The sequence below is a fragment of the Gossypium raimondii genome, chromosome 8, assembly GCF_025698545.1.
Source record: "Gossypium raimondii isolate GPD5lz chromosome 8, ASM2569854v1, whole genome shotgun sequence".
NCBI lineage: Eukaryota > Viridiplantae > Streptophyta > Magnoliopsida > Malvales > Malvaceae > Gossypium > Gossypium raimondii.
Window position 1 is genome coordinate 14,683,336 of NC_068572.1, and position 20,414 is coordinate 14,703,749.

The 20,414-nt window shown below is 33.2% G+C and overlaps 1 protein-coding gene across 1 annotated transcript; it reads left to right on the top strand.

The window, feature by feature from the left end:
- Positions 1 to 351: 351 nt before the first annotated feature.
- Positions 352 to 3,578, top strand: LOC105793161 (uncharacterized). Its single transcript, XM_012622087.2, has 6 exons — positions 352 to 430; positions 775 to 1,811; positions 1,935 to 2,258; positions 2,370 to 2,514; positions 2,695 to 3,192; positions 3,445 to 3,578. The coding sequence occupies exons 1-6, from the start codon at positions 352 to 354 to the stop codon at positions 3,576 to 3,578; spliced, it is 2,217 nt and encodes a 738-aa protein (XP_012477541.2).
- Positions 3,579 to 20,414: the final 16,836 nt, after the last annotated feature.

Sequence of the window (20,414 nt, forward strand, 5' to 3'; positions counted from 1 at the left end):
TTTAATTATGTTTAAGTATATAGCTACATTAGTTGAAATATTGAATTCGTCTGAGATTACGTTTTGAAAATTTGCAGGAGGGATTAGACATTTGTAAAAGGGATTATGTCAAAAATTTTATAAAAAAAAACTCTGATTGCATGAAAATATGTATTTTATGTTTGATAATACTTTTTACCCTGTTTCGGCGATGAACACGGGTAGGAGGTGTTACATTTTAGTGGTATTAGAGCAACGGTTTAGCCAGTTCTCGGACTAAAAAAATATGTGTGAAAGTCTATCTATACATGCCATAAATATATTGTGATAGTGTGATGATTCTGGCAATTTAAAATTGTGTTTTTATAGTAAATGGATCCCGACCGAGCTGTAGTGGATGATGTAGAAAGCAATGTGCCGACTCCCGCGCAAGGGACCGCGCCTGAGGAAAGTAGAGAACTGAAACACATAGTCAAGATGAGGCTCGAGAAGCCTTCCTTCATATGATGAATAATTGGTACACAAAGTTTATTCGAGCAAATCTGAATGTTCAAACTCCTCCACCCCCTCCTATTCCTCAACCAATTCCTGTAGCTTCACAAGGTATTGAATTAGTAAAACCGAGTAAACCCCCAGTTGATAAAATCTAAAAATAAGAGGCGAAAGATTTCAGGGATAACATAGATGATGATCCCGAGAAGGTAGAATTTTGGCTTGAAAATTATATCCGGGTATTTGATGAATTAACGTGTACTCCTGAAGAATGTTTAAAATGTGCCATATCTTTACTGAAAGATTCAACATATCGTTGGTGGAAAACATTAGTATCTGTGGTTTCGAAAGAAAGGGTTACATGGGATTTCTTCCAAGAGGAATTCAGAAAGAAATACATAAGTCAACGGTTCATCGATCAAAACCGTAAGGAATTTCTCGAATTAAAGCAGGGCCGAATGTCTGTGGCAGAATATGAAAGAGAGTTTGTTAGACTTAGTAAATATGCTCAAGAGTGTGTGCCCATAGAAGCTATTATGTGTAAAAGGTTTGAAGACGGGTTAAATGAAGATATCAGAATGTTTGTTGGGATGTTGGAACTAAAAGAATTTGTGGTACTGGTTGGTCGAGCTTGCAAGGCTGAAGAATTGAATAAAGAAAAGAGAAAAGTTGTGATTGAGGCTCGGGATGCAAGAAAAAGACCAATGAGTAAGTCATTCCAAAATCAGTCAAAGAAGTTCAAAGAAGTGAATTCTCGATCGACTGTTTCAACTGGGTATTCTTACCGAGATCTTGGGAGATCATATTCAAATCCGAAAGCTCAAGCTACTTCAATAGTAAGTGTGGGTAGTGTGAAGTCTAGTAAACCTGAGTGTCAACATTGTGGAAGGCCACATCCTGGTGAGTTCTGGTTAATTAGCCGAGCTTGTTTCAAGTGTGGTTCTCGACAACACTACATTAAAAATTGCCCTGAGAAAGTTGAAGAAGAAAAATTTCAGAATGTTAGATCGGGTGATACTGTTAGCAGAGGTAGACCACCGAGAAATACCAAAAATAGAGCTAGCAGTAAAAGTGAAATGAAAGATACAACTATGAGACCAGAAACTAGAACACCTGCTAGAGCTTATACTATATGTACTCGAGAGGATGCATCATCTCCCGATGTGATTACTGGTAAATTTTCTCTCTCTGACACTGATGTTATTGCATTGATTGATCCCGGGTCTACTCAGTCTTATGTTTGTGTGAATTTAGTATCTAATAAGAATTTGCCTGTTGAATTTACTGAATTCGTGATTAAAGTGTCAAACCCTTTAGGCAAATATGTGTTAGTCGATAAGGTTTGCAAGAATTGCCCTTTAATGATTCAAGGTCATTGTTTTCTGGCAAATTTGATGTTGTTACCATTTGATGAGTTTGATGATATTTTGGGGATGGATTGGTTGACTTTACATGATGTCAAGGTGAACTGTAGACAGAAAATTCTTGAATTGAAATGTGAAACTGGTGAAATTCTTCGAGTTGAAACAAATGAATCAAATAAATTGCCTCTTGTGATTTTGCACATGTCTGCCCAGAAATATTTGACAAAAGGGTGTGAAGCTTATCTTGCTTATTTGTTAAACACTGAGATGATTGAGTCGAAGCTTGAATCAGTACCAGTAGTCTGTGAATTTCCGAATGTGTTTCCAGAGGAATTTCCTGGATTACCTCCAATTAGAGAAGTTGAGTTTGCTATTGATTTGTTACCTGGGACTGCACCGATCTCTATTGCTCCGTATAGAATGGCTCCAACCAAATTAAAAGAACTAAAATCTCAGTTACAAGAGTTGACAGATAAGGGATTTGTGAGACCGAGTTTTTCTCCCTGGGGTGCTCTTGTATTATTTGTGAAAAAGAAAGATGGTTCTATAAGACTTTGTATTGCCTATCGTCAGCTCAGCAAAGTAACTATAAAGAACAAGTATCCGTTTCCAAGAATTGATGACTTGTTCGACCAGTTAAAGGGAGAAATAGTGTTTTTAAAGATTGATTTGAGATCAGGTTACTATCAATTGAGAGTTAAAGAGTCAGATGTGCCAAAAACAACTTTCAGAACGAGATATGGACATTACGAATTTCTAGTGATGCCTTTTGGTTTAACTAATGCTCCGACTATTTTTATGGACTTGATGAACTGAATTTTTTGACCGTATTTGGATAAGTTTGTGGTGGTGTTCATAGATGATATTTTAATCTGTTCTCGAGATGAATCCGAGAACGCCGAGCATTTAAGAACTGTGTTACAGACTTTGAGAGAGAATAAGTTATTTGCTAAATTTAGTAAAAGTGAGTTTTGGCTTCATGAAGTCGGATTTTTGGGACACATAGTTTCAAGTGACATAGTTTCAAGTGATGGTATTCGGGTTGATCCGAGTAAAATTTCTGCAATTGTTAATTGGGAGCCACCAAAGAATGTATCCGAGGTTAGAAGTTTTCTGGGCTTAGCTGGGTATTATAGACGTTTTGTTAAAGGATTCTCAATGATTGCTTCTCCTATGACTAAGTTATTGCAAAAGAATGTCAAATTTGAATGGATTGATAAATGCCAACAAAGTTTTGAGAAATTGAAGGCTTTATTTACTGAGGCGCCGGTGTTGGTGCAACCTGAGACAGGGAAAGAGTTTATAATTTACAGTGATGTATCGTTGAATGGTCTTAGATGTGTGCTAATGCAAGAAGGTAGAGTAATAGCTTATGCTTCGAGACAGCTGAAACCACATAAGAAGAATTATTCGATGCATGGCTTGGAATTAGCTACTATTGTTTTTGCTTTAAAAATTTGGCGTCATTATATGTATGGTGAGAAATGCCGAAGCTTTACTGATCATAAAAGTTTGAAGTATCTGATGAATCAAAAGGATTTGAATTTGCGACAACGAAGATGACTCGAATTAATAAAATATTATGAGTTAGTTATTGATTACCACCCAGGAAAGACAAATGTAATCGCTGATGCTTTGAGCAGAAAATCTTTGTTTGCTTTGAGAACCATGGATACGAGTTTAGCTTTGTCCGAGGATGGTTCAATTTTGGCTGAGTTGAAAGCTAGACCGTTATTTTTGTAGCAAATTTGTGAAGCTCAGAAGAATGATAGTGAATTACAAGTCAAGAGATCTCAGTGTGAATCAGGTTATGATTCAGATTTTCGAATTAGATCAAATGATTGTCTAATGTTCCGAGATAGGATATGTGTACCAAAAGATGATGAGTTGATTCGGACAATTTTACATGAGGCACACAATGGTAGTTTATCAGTTTACCCAGGTAGTACGAAAATGTATAATAATTTGAAGAAATTGTATTGGTGGTCGGGCATGAAAAAGGATATTTCTGAATTTGTATCAAAGTGTTTGATTTGTCAACAAGTAAAAGCTGAACATCAAGTACCTTCGGGTCTACTTCAACCATTAATGATTCCTGAGTGGAAATGGGATAGAATCACGATAGATTTTGTGACGGGTTTGCCTCTGACTCCTAGGATGAAAGATGCTACTTGGGTAATCGTTGATAGATTGACGAAATCAGCCCATTTTATACCGGTACGTATTGATTACTCACTTGACAAGTTGGCGGAGTTATATGTTGCTCAAATTGTGAGGTTGCACGGGGTGACTAGGTCCATTATTTCTGATAGAGATCTGAGGTTTACTTCGAGGTTTTGGAAAAAGTTGCAAGAAGCCTTGGGTAAAAAATTGAACTTTAGTACTGCATTCCATCCGCAAACTGACGGACAATTTGAAAGAGTAATTCAAGTTCTTGAAGACATGCTCCGATGTTGTGTCTTAGAATTTGAAGGCAGTTGGGAGAAATATCTACCATTGGTTGAATTTGCCTACAACAATAGCTATCAGTCGAGTATACAAATGGCACTGTATGAAGCATTATATGGACGTAAGTGTAGAACCCCTTTGTATTGGACTGAGCTCAGTGAGAAATAGATTCACGAGGTTGACTTGGTGAAAGAAACTGAAGAAAAAAGTGAAAGTAATCCGTGATTGTTTGAAAGCTGCTTCAGACCAACAAAAGTCATATGCGGATTTAAAGAGAAAAGAAATTGAGTTTCAAGTGGGTGATAAAGTATTTTTGAAAGTATCTCCGTGGAAGAAGATTTTGAGATTTGACCGTAAAGATAAATTGAGTCCACGTTTTATTGGGCCGTATTAAGTTATTGAAAGGATTGGACCCGTGGCTTATCGGTTACCTTTGCCAGCAAAGTTGGAAAGGATACATAATGTATTTCATGTGTCAATGTTATGACGATATCGTTCTGGTCCTTCACATATAATTTCTCCGACAGAAATTGAAATTCGATCGGATATGACTTATGAGGAGGAACCGATAAAGATTCTGGCTCGGGAAGTCAAACAGTTGAGGAATAAAAATATAGATTTAGTGAAAGTGTTGTGGCAAAAACATGGAATGGAAGAAGCTACATGGGAACCGGAGGAAGTTATGAGAAAACAATATCCAAACCTCTTTTCTGGTAAGATTTTCGATGACGAAAATCTATAAAAGGATAAGAGTTGTAACAACCCAATTTAGGGCTTAGTCGGAACAGTGGTTTTGAGACTACAAATTCGAAGAGGAAAGATTTCGTGAAAATTTCGTTCGAAAATTTTGACGTTTGGGCACTCAATTTAGTCAAAAGGACTAAATTGTAAAAAGTGAAAAAGTTGAGTTTTATTTGTTAAAGGTATTTAATTGTTATGGAATTATAAATTAGGGGTCCTTATGTGGTAATTAGACCATTAGTTAGTGATGGACAAAAATGGACAAGAAATAAGTGAAATAGGATTTTTTAAGGGCATTTTGGTCATTTAATAAATAAATAGAATTAAAATGGGAAAAAGATGTAAAAAAAATGGTGTTATCATATTTGCTAGCTGCTGAAACTTGAAGGAATCCATAGCTAGGGTTTTGCCACTTCCAAGCTTGATTGTAAGTGCATTTTAGCCCCGTTTTTAATGTTCTTTGCATTTTTGAGATTCCCATAGCTCGGTTTATCTATTTCTACTGTTATTTTGAGTTAGGGTTGAAATTTGAAAAATTACCCCTGTGTGAAATGTATGTATTTTGATGTTTTATGAAAGAATATGAAGCTAGAATTTATGTTAAACAACTCTTTCTAGTCGATTTTAAGTGAAACCGAGCAAAATAACATAATCGGTAAAAATATTTAATGTTAATAAGTAAGAGTTAGAGTGAGAATTTGATGTTGCCATAGAAGGGAAAAGTGTTCAGCATGTTATAAAACATAAGAAGAAGGAATAAAATTTAAGTTCCGAACTTTGGGGCAAAAATGTAAATATGCAAAAGTTTAGGGACAAAATTGTAATTTTGTCAAAAGTTGAGTCAAGGATTATTTTGATAAATGTGAATATTAAACAAGCTCAATTTTCTATTATAGATCAAGAAAGACATGGAATCAACCTCGATAAGGGAAAGGAAAAGATTGTGGATTGAATTGCAAAATTCCTATATCTCGCACCGAGGTAAGTAATATGTAATTAATACATTGTTTATTACTATTTATGATATTTTGTTATAATATATGAGAAATGGTTGAATATGAAATAGTTATATAACAATTAGAAATTTAGAATTTATAGTTGAATCGATTAAAATCTACTTGAATTGTGGATATATCATTGACAAGTAATAAGTGAAGTAGTTGAATTGAATTATTAAATTTGTTATGGGATTGGACTGAAATATTGAAATTGTGATTTGTGTACGGATAAATTGTAAATCCTTGTGGGACTGTCCGAATAAGAAAGGCTATAAGCTTCTCTTTGGTTGATTAAAATTATGGTTGATTAAGAATTTCTGTGTGATTTGTGTATGGTTGATTAAAATTATGTTATCTATGGAAACATGTTTTAAATTTTTTTATCAATTACATACGTACTTACTAAGCTATATGCTTACTTCTCTTTCTTTTTTCTTGTTTTATAGTGTTATAAATCATCTCGAAATTCGGACAGAGTCGGGGATCATCCACACTATCTACATCTTTTGGTATTTTGAAACCAATATTTCTGAATTATGGCATGTATAGAAGACTTAGGGTGAGTTTGGATGGGCGGTGCGTTTACCTGCGGTTAGTGTGGCGGTTAGATTAGACACTGTAGCAATACTGTTGCGTGAGACAAAAAGTAAACTAAAAGCACTGCATTGCACCCAATCGCCCATCCAAACCCACCCTTAATGTTAATGTGATGTATATATATACTAATTACTACTTAGCTTAAGATGTTAAAGTATATTAATTGATAGGTTGTTTTTTTTAAAAATGCTAGCAAGGTTACTTTGAATGTCATGAATGATTTAATTATGTTTAAGTATATAACTATATTAGTTGAAATATTGAATTGGTTTGAGATTACGTTTTGAAAATTTGCAGGAGGGATTAGACATTTGTAAGAGGGATTATGTCAAAAATTTTATAAAAAAAACTCCGATTATATGAAAATATGTATTTTATGTTTAATAATACTTTTTACCCTGTTTCGGCGATGAACATAGGTAAGAGGTGTTACAAATTTCCTCATGGCCCAATAACGAGGTTGAAGGCCAAGCAAATCCGAGCAAAATTGAGTGGTACCATCCAAGACTTCGTTACCAAGGCCCTATGTAACATCCCGATTTCGGGCCTAGTCGGAACAATGGTTTTGGGACCACAAATCTGATGAGGAAAAAAATTATTTTATTATATTTTTATGGTCTACAATTTCACAGAATGATTTTGTGAAAATTTCGTTTGAAAATTTCAACCTTTGGGCACTCAATTTGGTAAAAAGGACTAAATTGTAAAAAGTGCAAAAGTGGAGTTCTATATGTTAGAGGTGTCCAATTGTTATGAAATTTTAAATTGGAGGTCCTTATATGGTAATAAGACCATTGGTTAAGTTGGTAGACAAAAATGGACATGGTTAGGCATGTTTCCAAAGATGTTCATTAAGGGCAATTTGGTCATTTAGTTATTAAAATGAATTAAAAACAAAATTAACAGCCAATTTTTGTCCATCTTCAAGTTAGGGCTGAATTTTACAAGGGGGGAAGCCATGGTTAGGGTTTTCAAGCTTCCAAGCTCTATAGTAAGTGATTCCAAGCCATGTTTTTAATCTTCTTTACGTTTTTAGAGTCCAAGTAACTTGATTTAGCTTATTCTAGCAATAATTTAACCTAGGGTTCATATTTGGAAAAATACCCATAGGTGAAACGTGTTTATTTTGATGTTTATGGTAGAGTATGAAGCTTGGAATTATGTTAAACAACTTTTTCCAAGCAATTTTAAGTGAAAACGAGTAAAGCGACATAATCGGTAAAAATACCTAATGTTCATAAGTAAGTGTTAAAGTGGGAATTTGATGTTGCCATAGAAGGGAAAAATGTTCAGCATGTCATAAAAAATAAGAATAAGGGATGAAGTTTAATTTACGAGATTTGGGGCAAAAGTGTAATTATGAAAAAATTTAGGGGCAAAATTGTAATTTTACCAAAGTTTGAGTCAAGGATTGTTTTGATGAATTTGAGTATTAAATAAGATAAATTTTCTATTATAGATCAAGAAGAACGAAATCTGGAGTTAGACCGAGGAAAGAAAAATGTTGAAGACTAAAGTACTAGATTTGATCATATTTTGTACCGAGGTAAATTTACGGTAAATAAATGCAATATTTCAATAATTATTATTAATATTTTATTTTCCAGAAATTATGTATTTACTTCATGAAATTGTTTAATGTTGACTCAAGTATGAGATGACAGAGAATTAGTGACACAAGCCTCGTTGAAACATTAGGAATGTATTGGATACAAATGTCATGACATTTGGGTAAAGAGATCTCATGTAAGACCATGTCTCGGACATGGCATTTGCATCATTGATATTATGAGAGGTCCTATGTAAGACCATGTTTGGGACATGGCGTTGGCTCCGAGATGAGAGGTCCCCCGTAAGACCATGTTTGGGACATGGCATGGGCACCGATATGAGAACTCCCATGAAAGACCATCTCTGGGATATGGCATTGGTAGTACAGAAAACATCTCATGTAAGACTATGTCTGGGACATAGCTTTGGCATGTATTATTAGACAGGAGACCCTAGTATCCTTAGTATTCCAAGTGATTCAACGGGCTAGTAAATAGACCATGTTACATGAAAGTTCAGATAAAAGCATAATAATAAATTCAGGTGAGTTATAAGGATTGAGAATATCCCAATTATTAGTTGAGAAAGAAATTTCAGCAAGGGAGGAGTAAGTTATAATCATGAGTTATTTAAGTAAGCAAGTAAGTAAACAAGTAAGTGAGTAAGTAAAGAAGCGAGTAAAGATTCTAATGTTTGATGAAATTTATGAGTTTGATTATTTATGATAAATGTTGTTATTTATTTACTTGTAAACTTACTAAGCTTTATGCTTACTTTCTTTACTTTCCTTATTTTTATAGTATCGCCAAGTCAGTTCGAGGATCACAAGGACTTCGGAGTTCATCTCACACCATCTACAGACATCTCAGTATTATGTGATTTCGAAACGTGTAAAGCTATGACATGTATAGAGACTTAGTAATTTTGAGTGTGTTTATATGATATTGCAAATGGTTAGCTATAGAAATGGCTAATTAAGAACATGTTTGGTGTTATGGATGCCTAAATGATAGTAAATACAAAGAAATTATAAAAGTGAAAAAATTTGCAATGGAACAGTTTTGGGACAGCAGCAGTGATGTGACTTTGAAAAATCACCAAGGATAGTATAAAATTAATTAGAGAGTGAATGATATATATAATCAAAGCTTATCAAGTCTATTTTCATAGAAAAGTAACGGTGTAGGCAAACAAATTTTATATTCTGAAATATTTGAATTTTTGTGAGACAGGGTCAGAGTTGTTTTTGAAGTACCCTGTTATGACTTTAGAAAATCATTAAAAATTTTACAGAAAGAATAATGAGTCATAATTTTTATTTCTAGAATCCCTAGTGAGTATATTTTCAAAAGAAACAAACGAGAACATTATATGAATTCTGTACAATGAGATAACTAATTTTTAGTACAGAGAGGTCGAAGCATCAAGTAGAGAAATGAGGAGATTTTAACTAATAAAATGTACTAATTGGATAATAAAAAAATTTTGGAAATTTTATAGTAAGAATATATTTTAGTCTAGTTTCAGGGAAAATTTATGGATCTAAATTTCGAGTTTTATAACTGAATTTATAATTAAATTAGTGAGTATCGCGCGAGTGGACAGCTTTACTGTGAATAGTGATTTAAGTTATTTTTTATTTGTTTTAAGTATTCTAAAAATTTTTAGTGTTTCCGATTTGGACCCAAATCATTTCCATTGCATGTTTTAGGGTCTCGAGGGTCATTTTTAGGGAATATTGATTGAACGTTAGCGGATTAATTTTAAAAGAAAATTTTTATGCTCCGAATTGGTAAGTTAAATCAAATATCGCCTCGTGCTCGACTTCGGTAATGGTCTTGGGTAAGGGGTGTTACACCCTAGATGTGCACACGACCGAAAAAGAAAATCAAGATTTACTTTCTTGGTTTCAAAAAAATCAAGAAATCGAATCTTGGTCTAATTTTTTTGTTTCAGACGATTTCAAGAATCAAGAAAATCAATATTTCAAATCTTGGAAATCTTGGTCCAAGAAACCGAATCTTGCAGCCAAGGAGCATTAGATTTCATGTACGAGCTTGAACGGGCCAATTTCGAGAGCAAACGGATCACACGACCAAGTTCTTGAAAAAATAGCCCATTAAGATGTCTATAAGCCCATCCTGAAGTTTGGAAAGTGATTTAATTGAATATCTGGCCAAATTATCAAAGTGGCCCAAATTTTAAAATATTTAAACTATAGGTCCAAATTTATTTTAATAAGTGGATCATCATGTAAGAATTCAGCCCAAGGAGCCCATTTAATTCCATTAGCTCAATTCCCATTAAAAGTCCAAATTATTTTATTTTTTTATTTGATGAGTTGTCATGCTAGTTATTCCATTAGAGTTAGGAAAACTTATTTTGGGGGCCTATAAGTAGCAGGGACATTCACCCTTATACACATAATTGATTTATGTTTTTTTTGAGTTTATAATAATTCTCTTTGAGTTTTTCTTCAAGATTTCTCTTGAGTTTCTTTTGAAAGTTGTTTTAACAATATTTCAAGTTGTGGGAATCATCTTTAAGTTTTTTCTTGCCAAGATCTATTTCTTGGAGGGGGAATTAGATCCATTGTAAGGAGTTGTGGATTCCTAATGTTTCCAAGGCTTCTTAGGACGTTATCTTCTCTTTTCTATCATTAATTTATAATTTTTTTTGCTTATTTAAGTTAGTTCTTGCTGTTTTGTCTTGCTGATTTTATTGATTTTCATTCTAGGTTAAAGTTGCTTCAAAAAAGACGTTCTTCTATCTTGTTCCATCAAGAAACACATAAAAAATTAGGAGTTTTAATCTTTTCTTGTTGTTTCAAACTTTCTTGCATAAAACAGTTTGTTTTCGTCTTTAAAATCACTTCTAACAAATCTATTTGTGTTTTGTTTTTCCAGATCTAGTTGGGGCGTTTTCTTGAGGTCCAAGGAAGGTTTCTTTCCATCCAAGAAACCCTACTTCGTTCTTAGACTCTTTACCATCCGGTTCATCTTTCTTTTGTTTCAATTTCGTTTGACTCTCATTTGTGACAACTAATCTATTTCTGTTGTTTCTCATTTTAGTTTACGTTCGTCTAGAGATCTAGGATAAATTCGTGACTTTAACAAACTTTATGATCCACTTCCGCATTCATTCGTCTTCGTCTTTATCAAAGAATGAATAGATTCAAGCGTTGTAATTGTTCTAGCTTATTCATGTTGTTGTTGTTAAAACTTGTGAAATTACTGCTAAACCATCTCATTGCATTTCATTTATTACGGTTAGGTTAAATTGCATTTGGTTAATTAATTTAATTATAATACCTATCACTCCAGTTATTGTGTTTTATTTACCAACTTGTAAATTAATAATTTTGCAATTATTGATTAAGATACGGTTAGGTTAAATTGCATTTGGTTAATTAATTTAATTATAATACCTATCACTCCAGTTATTGTGTTTTATTTACCAACTTGTAAATTAATAATTTTGCAATTATTGATTAAGAGATACAGTCCATGTGGAAACGATAACTTTTTTACTTAGTACTTGATAACGGCTGTGTACACTTGCACATTCCATCGCGAACCATACACTCAGGTAGAAGGAGTTGATTTCAATTAGACATTTGCACCCGTGGCAATACTTCAAGCCATCAGGATTCTGCTTTTTATGGCCACACATCTTGACATCAAACTTTATCTAATGGATGTCAAAATTGTCTTCCTAAATTATTACTTAAAGGGGAAGGTATATTTGGCTCAACCAAAAGGTTTTGAAGACCATACACATCTTAACTATGTGTACAAATTGAGTAAAACCTTATATGGTCTCAAATAGGCCCTCATGCATGGTTTGAAATGCAAACTCAATTCCTTATTGCATAAAATTTTGAAAAGAGTTCTAGTGATAAAACCTTATTTATTAGAAGGCCTAGAGGGTCAAGTACTTTGGCTCAAATTTACGTTGATGACATCATATTTGGAGGCACTTCAGCGGTAGCTAAAGGAAACTTTGTGAAGCTTATGCAGGGTGAATTCGAGATGAATGTGGTTGGTGAATTGAGCTATTTCCTTGGATACCAAATTAAGCAAATGAAGGATGAAACTTTTTTTTCACATGAAAAGTACATAAAGAATTTGGTGAAAAATTTTGGGTTGGAGAGTGGTAAAGAAGGTAGGACACCTATTATTTTTGGTGAGAAACTATCTAAAGATGAAAAGGGAGTGCCCGCTTAAAAGACCACTTGCATGAGCAAGATTGGTAGTCTCTTGTACCTTAGTACTAGTAGACTTGATTTATCATTCAGTGTGGGAGTATGGGCTAGGTACCAAGTAAGTCCAAGAGAGCCCCATGTGAAAGCTATGAAGAGGATAATTCGATATGTCCATGGAACTAATGATTTGGGAATTTGCTCTGAAAGGATGGCATTATGAGTCTAGTTGGTTACAGTAATGTTGACTGGGCAGGTAACATTGATGATAGGAAGACTAAATTAGAGGGCCGCTTTTACGTTGGTTCAAACTTGGTGTCATGGTACAGTAAGAAGCAAACTTTAATTTCATTGTCTACTGTAGAAGCTAAGTACATTTGTAACAACCCATTTTTAGTGGTGCCAGAAACAGTAGTTTTGGGACCACAATTTTGACAAACGAGTCAGTAAATATTATTAATTTAATATTTACGAGTATTTATTAAAGTCATACTAAATTTTGGTTAAGAAATTTTAATGTTTAAATAATTAATTAAATAAAAGGACTAAATCGTGAAAGGTACAAAAGTTAAATTCTATTAGTTAAAGGTGTTAAATAGTTAAATTAATAAAGTCACAAGGGTTTATGTGGCAATAATACCATTAGCAAATGATATTCACAATTGGAGGTCAATATTAATTAATTTATATGTTATATTTTAATAAAATTAAAATAAAAGTTACGATAAATTATAATAAAACAAAAGCAAAACATTTTTTTTATGTTCTTCCTCAAGCCAAAAAACACCATTGTTGAATCAAGGAGGTTTGGCCAAGCTTCTCCCTTTGCATGGTTGTGTTTTTGAGGTTTATTTTTAGTTTTTTTTACATTTTTGAGATCGTTTAAGCTTAGTTTAGTTAACACAGGAGTTAATTTGTGAAATTTTTAAAATTCTAAGGACTTACTATGAAGGATTTGGATGTGTTTTGAACTTAGTTGTTAGATTAATAAGGTTGATAGTTAAATAGAAATATTTTGTTAAGTGATATTTGGTAGTTTTCATGTTTAGGGATTTATTTGTGAAAATAGTAAAAATTCATGTAAATAGGTTAAAACGATGATAAATATGGGCTGATTATGAACTATGAAGTTCGGCTAGTATGGATTTTAGTTAATTTTCAAGTTTCGGGTTTAGGGACTAAATTGTATAAAGGTTAAAATGTGAGAGTAATTTTTTAAATTCACATTGATAAGGGTTAGAGGCTTGAATTAATTATGTAAGCTATTTGAATTGTTTAATTGAATGAAAATTATTATTTAGATCAAGAAACGGGCCAATTGGATTTAAATCGTAGAAAAGCTAAAGTATTAAAATAGTCGTCAGCTTTGTTTTTGCAACTGTTTTTGTCGAGGTAAGTTTGTATAATGGTTCTTGTGGAATTGATTAAATGTTAATGAATAATTATGCTAGGAACTTAAATGTTTATTGTATATTATATGCAAAATTGGTTTAAATTGCTATAGTGATTAATTGATGAATTGGTTGAAATTGTGTATTACATGAATGTGAATATGAAATGATGTAATGGAAATGAAGTTCAAGGATAAGGTTATTTAATATGCCCCGTTTGAACTTTGTGAATACCTAGGATACAAATGACATGTCATTAGGGGTTATACGATTTCGAGTGATGGTTTTGGATGTCCTACCGATGGCTGATGTCATGCATTTGTTGTAGATTCTCCATACCTCGTCTGAGTAGCATCATGTAGCTTAATATCCCGACCCACGACTCGTGTGAGCATTACAAATACGGTTACAGTTACAGATACAAGCACACTTTGTGTGAGTATTGTTCCCTTGTATTCGATGTTATTTCATTTGGTTTAATGGGTTATATGAAATGTTATGTGAACATGATATGTGAAATGAAAGTGTTAGCTTATTTGCTTGTTTGGAATGAATAAATGATACATGCTAGAAAGTTGATAATGTAATGTAAATTACTATGATTCTAGTTTATGTGCATGATATGTATGAATCACATGTTTCATGTATGAATTCACTAACTTACGAGTTTGGTGATGTAATTAGGAATTGGATAAATTATGAACATGGTAATGGTGTTATAATGTACTTATATAAATTGAGCCTAATTGGTAAGTTTACATTTAAGATTATACGAGCTTACTTAGCATTATTTGCTTATGTAGTTGTTTTTCCTTTCTTGTAGATTATCGGAAGGCTCGACCGGTTGGAATCTAGTCGGAGCACATTCACACTACCTGTCCATCACTTTGGTAGATGTTTTGTTATTTTGTTGATTGTTATAAATGGCATGTAATAGGAGTTTTATGCTATTTTGTCTATAAGGAATGGTTTGAGCTTATATCAAGATTACTTGTATATATTTGTCCTTGACTTTTGGTTTGTAATTGTTTATGAAAATATGTGGTGTTTTTCACTTAATTATGCCTCTTGAAAGTAGATGGTTTATGGTATAAAGGAACGTGTATGAAATGGTTATTTGGTAAGTTTGCTATATATTTAAGGTGTGAACTTGTAGCATTTTAACTGAATTGATTTGGTGTATGAATTGTGGTGCCAAGTGCTGGCATATTGGTTAGGCTCATAGGTTGATTGACTTTGGCGTGTTTTAGGTGTGTTTGATTGTGATTTAATGTGTAAAAGTGTTCAGAAATGGTTTGTCTTGGTGTGTAAAAAAAGGTTTGATGAAATAGCCTGCATTAGGGGTCATTTTGGAAGCACACGACCTGGGACATGGGTTGTCACACGGCCGTGTGCCACATACGGTAATAACACATGGCCACGTGTCTTATTAATTTTAAGTACAGGTTGGTCCACATAGTCACAAAGAGTTACACAGTCGTGTGACCTTTGAATATACACACGGTCTGACACACGGCCTGCGACACAGCCGTGTGATGTTATTTTGAATACCCACATGGGCAGACACACGAGCCAAGACACGACCATGTGTCCCATATTTCAATTTGTACACGATTAGCCATGCAGCCTAGGCTTTGTCACATGGCCTGACCACATGGCCGTGTGACCCCTGTTTCCAAAAATCTCAGATTTTTCTATTTTTTTTGTTTTGTTTCAAATTAGTCTCTGATCGTTCCCAAACTATTTTTAAGGTCCTGTAGACTTGGTTTAAGTCCCATAGATGTATTTAACCTATGAATAAAACTTGAAATTAAATGTTAATTTTAAAAATTGATTAATTGTTTTTGTATGATGTAAATTGTTTTGATTTGTACTGTAATACTTCCTAACTCTAATCTGACGACAGAGACAGGTTAGGGGTGTCACAACATTATTGTAGGAAGTTGTTGTGCTCAACTGTTATAGATGAAGCAAATGTTGAAGGATTTTGGTGTTGAGTTGAATATGGCTACTACTTTGTGTGATAACACAAGTGCCACTAATATTTCCAAGAATCTGGTGCAGCATTCAAGGACTAAATAGATTGACATTAGACATCATTTCATAAGATAATTGATTCAGAATGGTACTATTGAGCTGAAGTTCGTGTTTACACAAGATCAACTAGTTGATTTGTTCATTAGATCGTTGGATGCAACTAGGTCTGAGCATTTGAGGTCCTACATTGGTGCGTGCCAAGTTTAAGTGGCTTGACGAGGTTGTGGGAGGCATCCAAACACAAATTCTTAATATCGTTTTGATGAAGGTTATTTTTAGATTAAAAAAATTGTTAGGAAATTATCTTTTCTAATTGGTTTCTCTCACCAAATCTTGGATTGGAATTTTGTTTTTTGAGGACTAACGACAATAGTGCATTTCTACATTAATGTGAGATTGGAAATTGATTTAATTATTTTTCCAAAACGGGTCTTTAAAGGGCTATATAGTGACCCTAACTGTTTCACATTTTCTTGAAGATGTTATTACTCAAGTTTATTTTCTCTTGACTTTTGTTCTTCTTCATTATCTATTTAGGAGGCTCAAGGAAGAAGGTGGAGGTAAGAGATCCCTCTATTTAGGAGGCTTTAGTAGAAATCGATGCATTACTTACTAATCCACCAGTTCTAGAACATTAACCCATGATAGAAGGGAAAATTAATACATTAATCGATGTGATGATTTCTCATGGAGATGTTAACCTTATACTTGATGTAGCTCTTGTGAATACTTCTTTAAATGTTGATACTAATCTCCTTGTTAGTCCTGGTGATAATCCTTAGTTTGTAACTAACATTGTGGAGCCTAAGGCTGGTGGTGATGAGAATGTGCCTAGTGATTCTATTCCAGATTAGATTCCTGATGATGTTTTGGTCACAAAAGTGACTAAGCTAGTGGCCACATCATCTACCCCATTGAAGAGAAGAATAAGGTCTGTGGCTAACCGAGAGTTATAAGCCATGGTTGAGTTGAAAAAGGAGAAAAAGAAGGCTCTTATTTCCCTCAAGTCATCCAAAAAAGAAAGGATGAAAAGGAAAGTTCGAGTGAGGAGGATTTTGACTCGTTTGATGAGTCATATACTAGTTCTGATTCAAGTTCCAGTTCAGATGCAAGCTTTGAGGAAAATGTTCCTCTAAAAGAGATTATTTCAGTAGAGTCTAAGTTTAATAAGCCTGTGATACCAAAGTCTGCCATCCAAAGAAACAAGAAGTTGAGAAAGAATGGTGGGCCAATAATTCTTATTGATGTAATGGCAAAGGCAAAAGTTGAGGTGGAAATGCTTTTAGCCAAGAAGGATATGATATTCATAACACCAAAATACATGACATGGAGGAGAAAAGGGCTTTATTGATGAGCAAAACATCAAGGATACTAGTTTTGCTGAGTAGGGCATTGACACCTACTTAACCAACAATGGTCTAATAGGTACTATGGAATTTATGAGGCCATATGTAAGGGAATTAGTGTTGGAATTCTATGCAAATTTATTTTCCTTGATCACCGATTCAAGAAGCAAATTGTACCAAAAGGTTTATGTTAGAGGGCATTGATATGAGTTCAACTAAGAGTTGTTTTAGAACGTTTTTAAATGCTAGGTAGAAACTTGGTTGAATTGGATGAATCCTTAGATGCCATTGTTGTTTTCATTACCAACAATATCTACCGGTCTTGGCCTGAAAAGGAAGCATTAGAGCTTCTTTATTGTCCACTATATATATACTGCCATATTTGCCATTACAACAAGAAATTGGGTTCCTAAAACACAAAGGCATTCAGTAACTCCTAAGGTAAACGTGCTAATTAGAAAAGTAGTGGATATTATTGAGTTTGATGTAACTTAGTCGGTATTTGGTCAAGTGGTAAGTCATGCTAAAAATGTATGTGATAGAAACCTCTTTTAAATTTCCATATTTTATTTTCCAAGTTCTATCGCTATAAAATCTAAAGATTGTGAAAATCTTTCAAAGGAGTGAAAGGACAGTTCTTGAGCTTAATTTCTCTCTTAAATGGAAGAAGGGTAAGAATATTAGTGCAGAGCTAGCAAAGCACGCAGGTGGATAAGTTGTTGTGCAGACAGAACAATTAGATCGTAAAGAAACAACTATTGCAGGGGAGGCAAAAGTGCCCGCTTCCCCTAGCCTTTTAAGCAATGATGAAGGACTCAATAGAAGGATGATTAATCATCTGACATCCCCTATTAAATCCTATAATAAAGTGATAGTCATGATGAGGGATGAGATAAAGATCATTCAGCATATTAGGGACAGAAAGGTTGCACTAAGGAAGGATTTGTAGAACAAGTGATCCTTGCACAATTGTTCACTTAGTCCAGGGATCTTGTACTCGTGATTTGTTAGAATGACTTACTCCTACCTAGTTGTATTATTTTAATCCTCATATTTTTAACATTCATTTTGCCTTGGTCTAGTCAAGAGAGTAAGAATCTTTTAGCATCTCAATTGGAAAGTTTGTTGAACAAAAAAGGGAAAGTAGAGCATAAATGATATGAGTAGTTAAAGACATTAGTGATGAGTGTATTTTGTTGTTGTGTTGTGAGTGTTATATGGGTAGTATATGTCTTTTTGATTTTGGATAAAGCTGCTTACATTTCTAGAAGATGTTGATATTGAAGATGAATCATACCTTGATGTGGTGATGATTTTTTTGTTTTTTTTAAACTTTTATTTGATCTAGTTTGTATAATTGTGATGATAATACTCATTTGATGATCTTGATAAAGATGATGTTGTGGCATTGGTGCTAATATGGAACTATGATATTATGATATGATGTATGCTTTACATTGTTGCACTTTATTTTATCTACTGCTTACTTAGTTTTAATTTAGTATTTTAATGTTGGTGCAAATTCTAAACATCTCATTGGTAGTTAAAATTATTATACTATGTACTAAGTTGAGCTAAGTAGAGTGAGGATTGTGCTAAGGGGGAGCTATTAATAATTGTTATGTTTAGCATATTATATTGTTTGATTTTTTTCATCAAAATTCCAAAGAGGTGGTTGTTGAGGCAAAATGAGCTAAGAGTTGCTGAGTGGTACTCGAAAGTGCCAAGGACAGACTGCCACTAAGTGGTTAAAGACTTGCATTATTTGGTTCGACAATTTAATGAAGAAAATCTTTGGACTTGTTGATGTGTTGTTTCATTGAAGATATTATGGTCCATCTATGGAAAACCAGTCCTTGAAATTTAGAGATTGGATTGGATTTGAGTGCATAAAATCAACCCTTGAAACATGGAGGATCAATGAAGACTATGTAGTTGTTTTGGAAACAAGAACTTTCATTATTAAGATTGTAATAGCTAATTTCAATGAGTTACTTTATATTCACTTAGATTCCATGTTAGCAAGCCGAATTCAAATATATGTTTTTGAGGCTTGTATAGGTTTTGTATGAGAGATTATTTGAGTGCATTCTAATCTATTCATTGAGGAACTATTTTTTTGAGAGAGTGTAAATTGTATTGTGAGCATTATTTAGTGTTTACTACCTAAGTTCTCAGGGGGAGGATTTGGAGGTGAGTGTTCTAGTTTTTAGGTACAAAGGTGAGAAATCTTTACTTGGGGAGTGATAGAGTGTGAATCACTTATTGTATTCATGATAAAAGATAGTGAAATTATTCACTGAGATAGGCTTCGCAGATATATGAAAATCGAACCGCGTTAACAAACCTTGGTATTATTTCTATTTTGTTTGCACATTTTTCGTAGTGTCAAATTGTAGTGACCACTTCAGTCTAACACTTCTATTGCATTTGTTATTTTAAGCAAACAACTAACTTAAGATAGCAACATTAATCATTTGTTATACTTAAAATTACACATAATAATTTTCCTTGGTTGGATTCGGTAGGTCGGTGCCACGGTGCTTTAGTTAAATAAAGTAACTGGTTTAAATTAAGCAGCTAGCAGTTGTTGATTAATTAGTATATGTTATAATATATTAGATTCCTTATCAGCAAATATATATAGCTGAAACCAACATTAAATTTTTCTTAAAAATTCAATGTATGTAAGTTAAGTTAACTACCATATTTTTAATTCAAGTCCATTCATTCCACTTCGGATATAATGTATTATATTCGCTTGCATTATTTAATCACTCAACCTTTGGTTCAATTCTTTTGAACAAATAATAATAATAATAATAGCTACCATCTTTAGTGGTGAAGAGGATTAGGATTATATAAATACTAGATTTTATCCTGTGAATGATAATATTTTATATTAAAAATATTTTACAAAAACATTTTAATAAATTATTATTGGTAGAGTGATAAAACTTTTTGTATAAATTTATTAGTTTTGTCTTCGATTCTAAATAATGTTTCTCAATTGTTTTATTTGATTTTATAAAATTATGAAAGACAAAATACCATTATAATCATATTAATTATTTTTAAAATAAAATTTTTAATAATTCTACAAATAAATTGATATCAAGTTGATTTATGACACCAACTCAATTAATCATTATATATATATATAGATATTATAATTTAGTGACACCATTTATCCATACCTACCTAGTTTAACAAATTTTCTCTCTTTTTTAGAAATTAATAAGTTTTCTCTTGAAGAATATTATATTAAT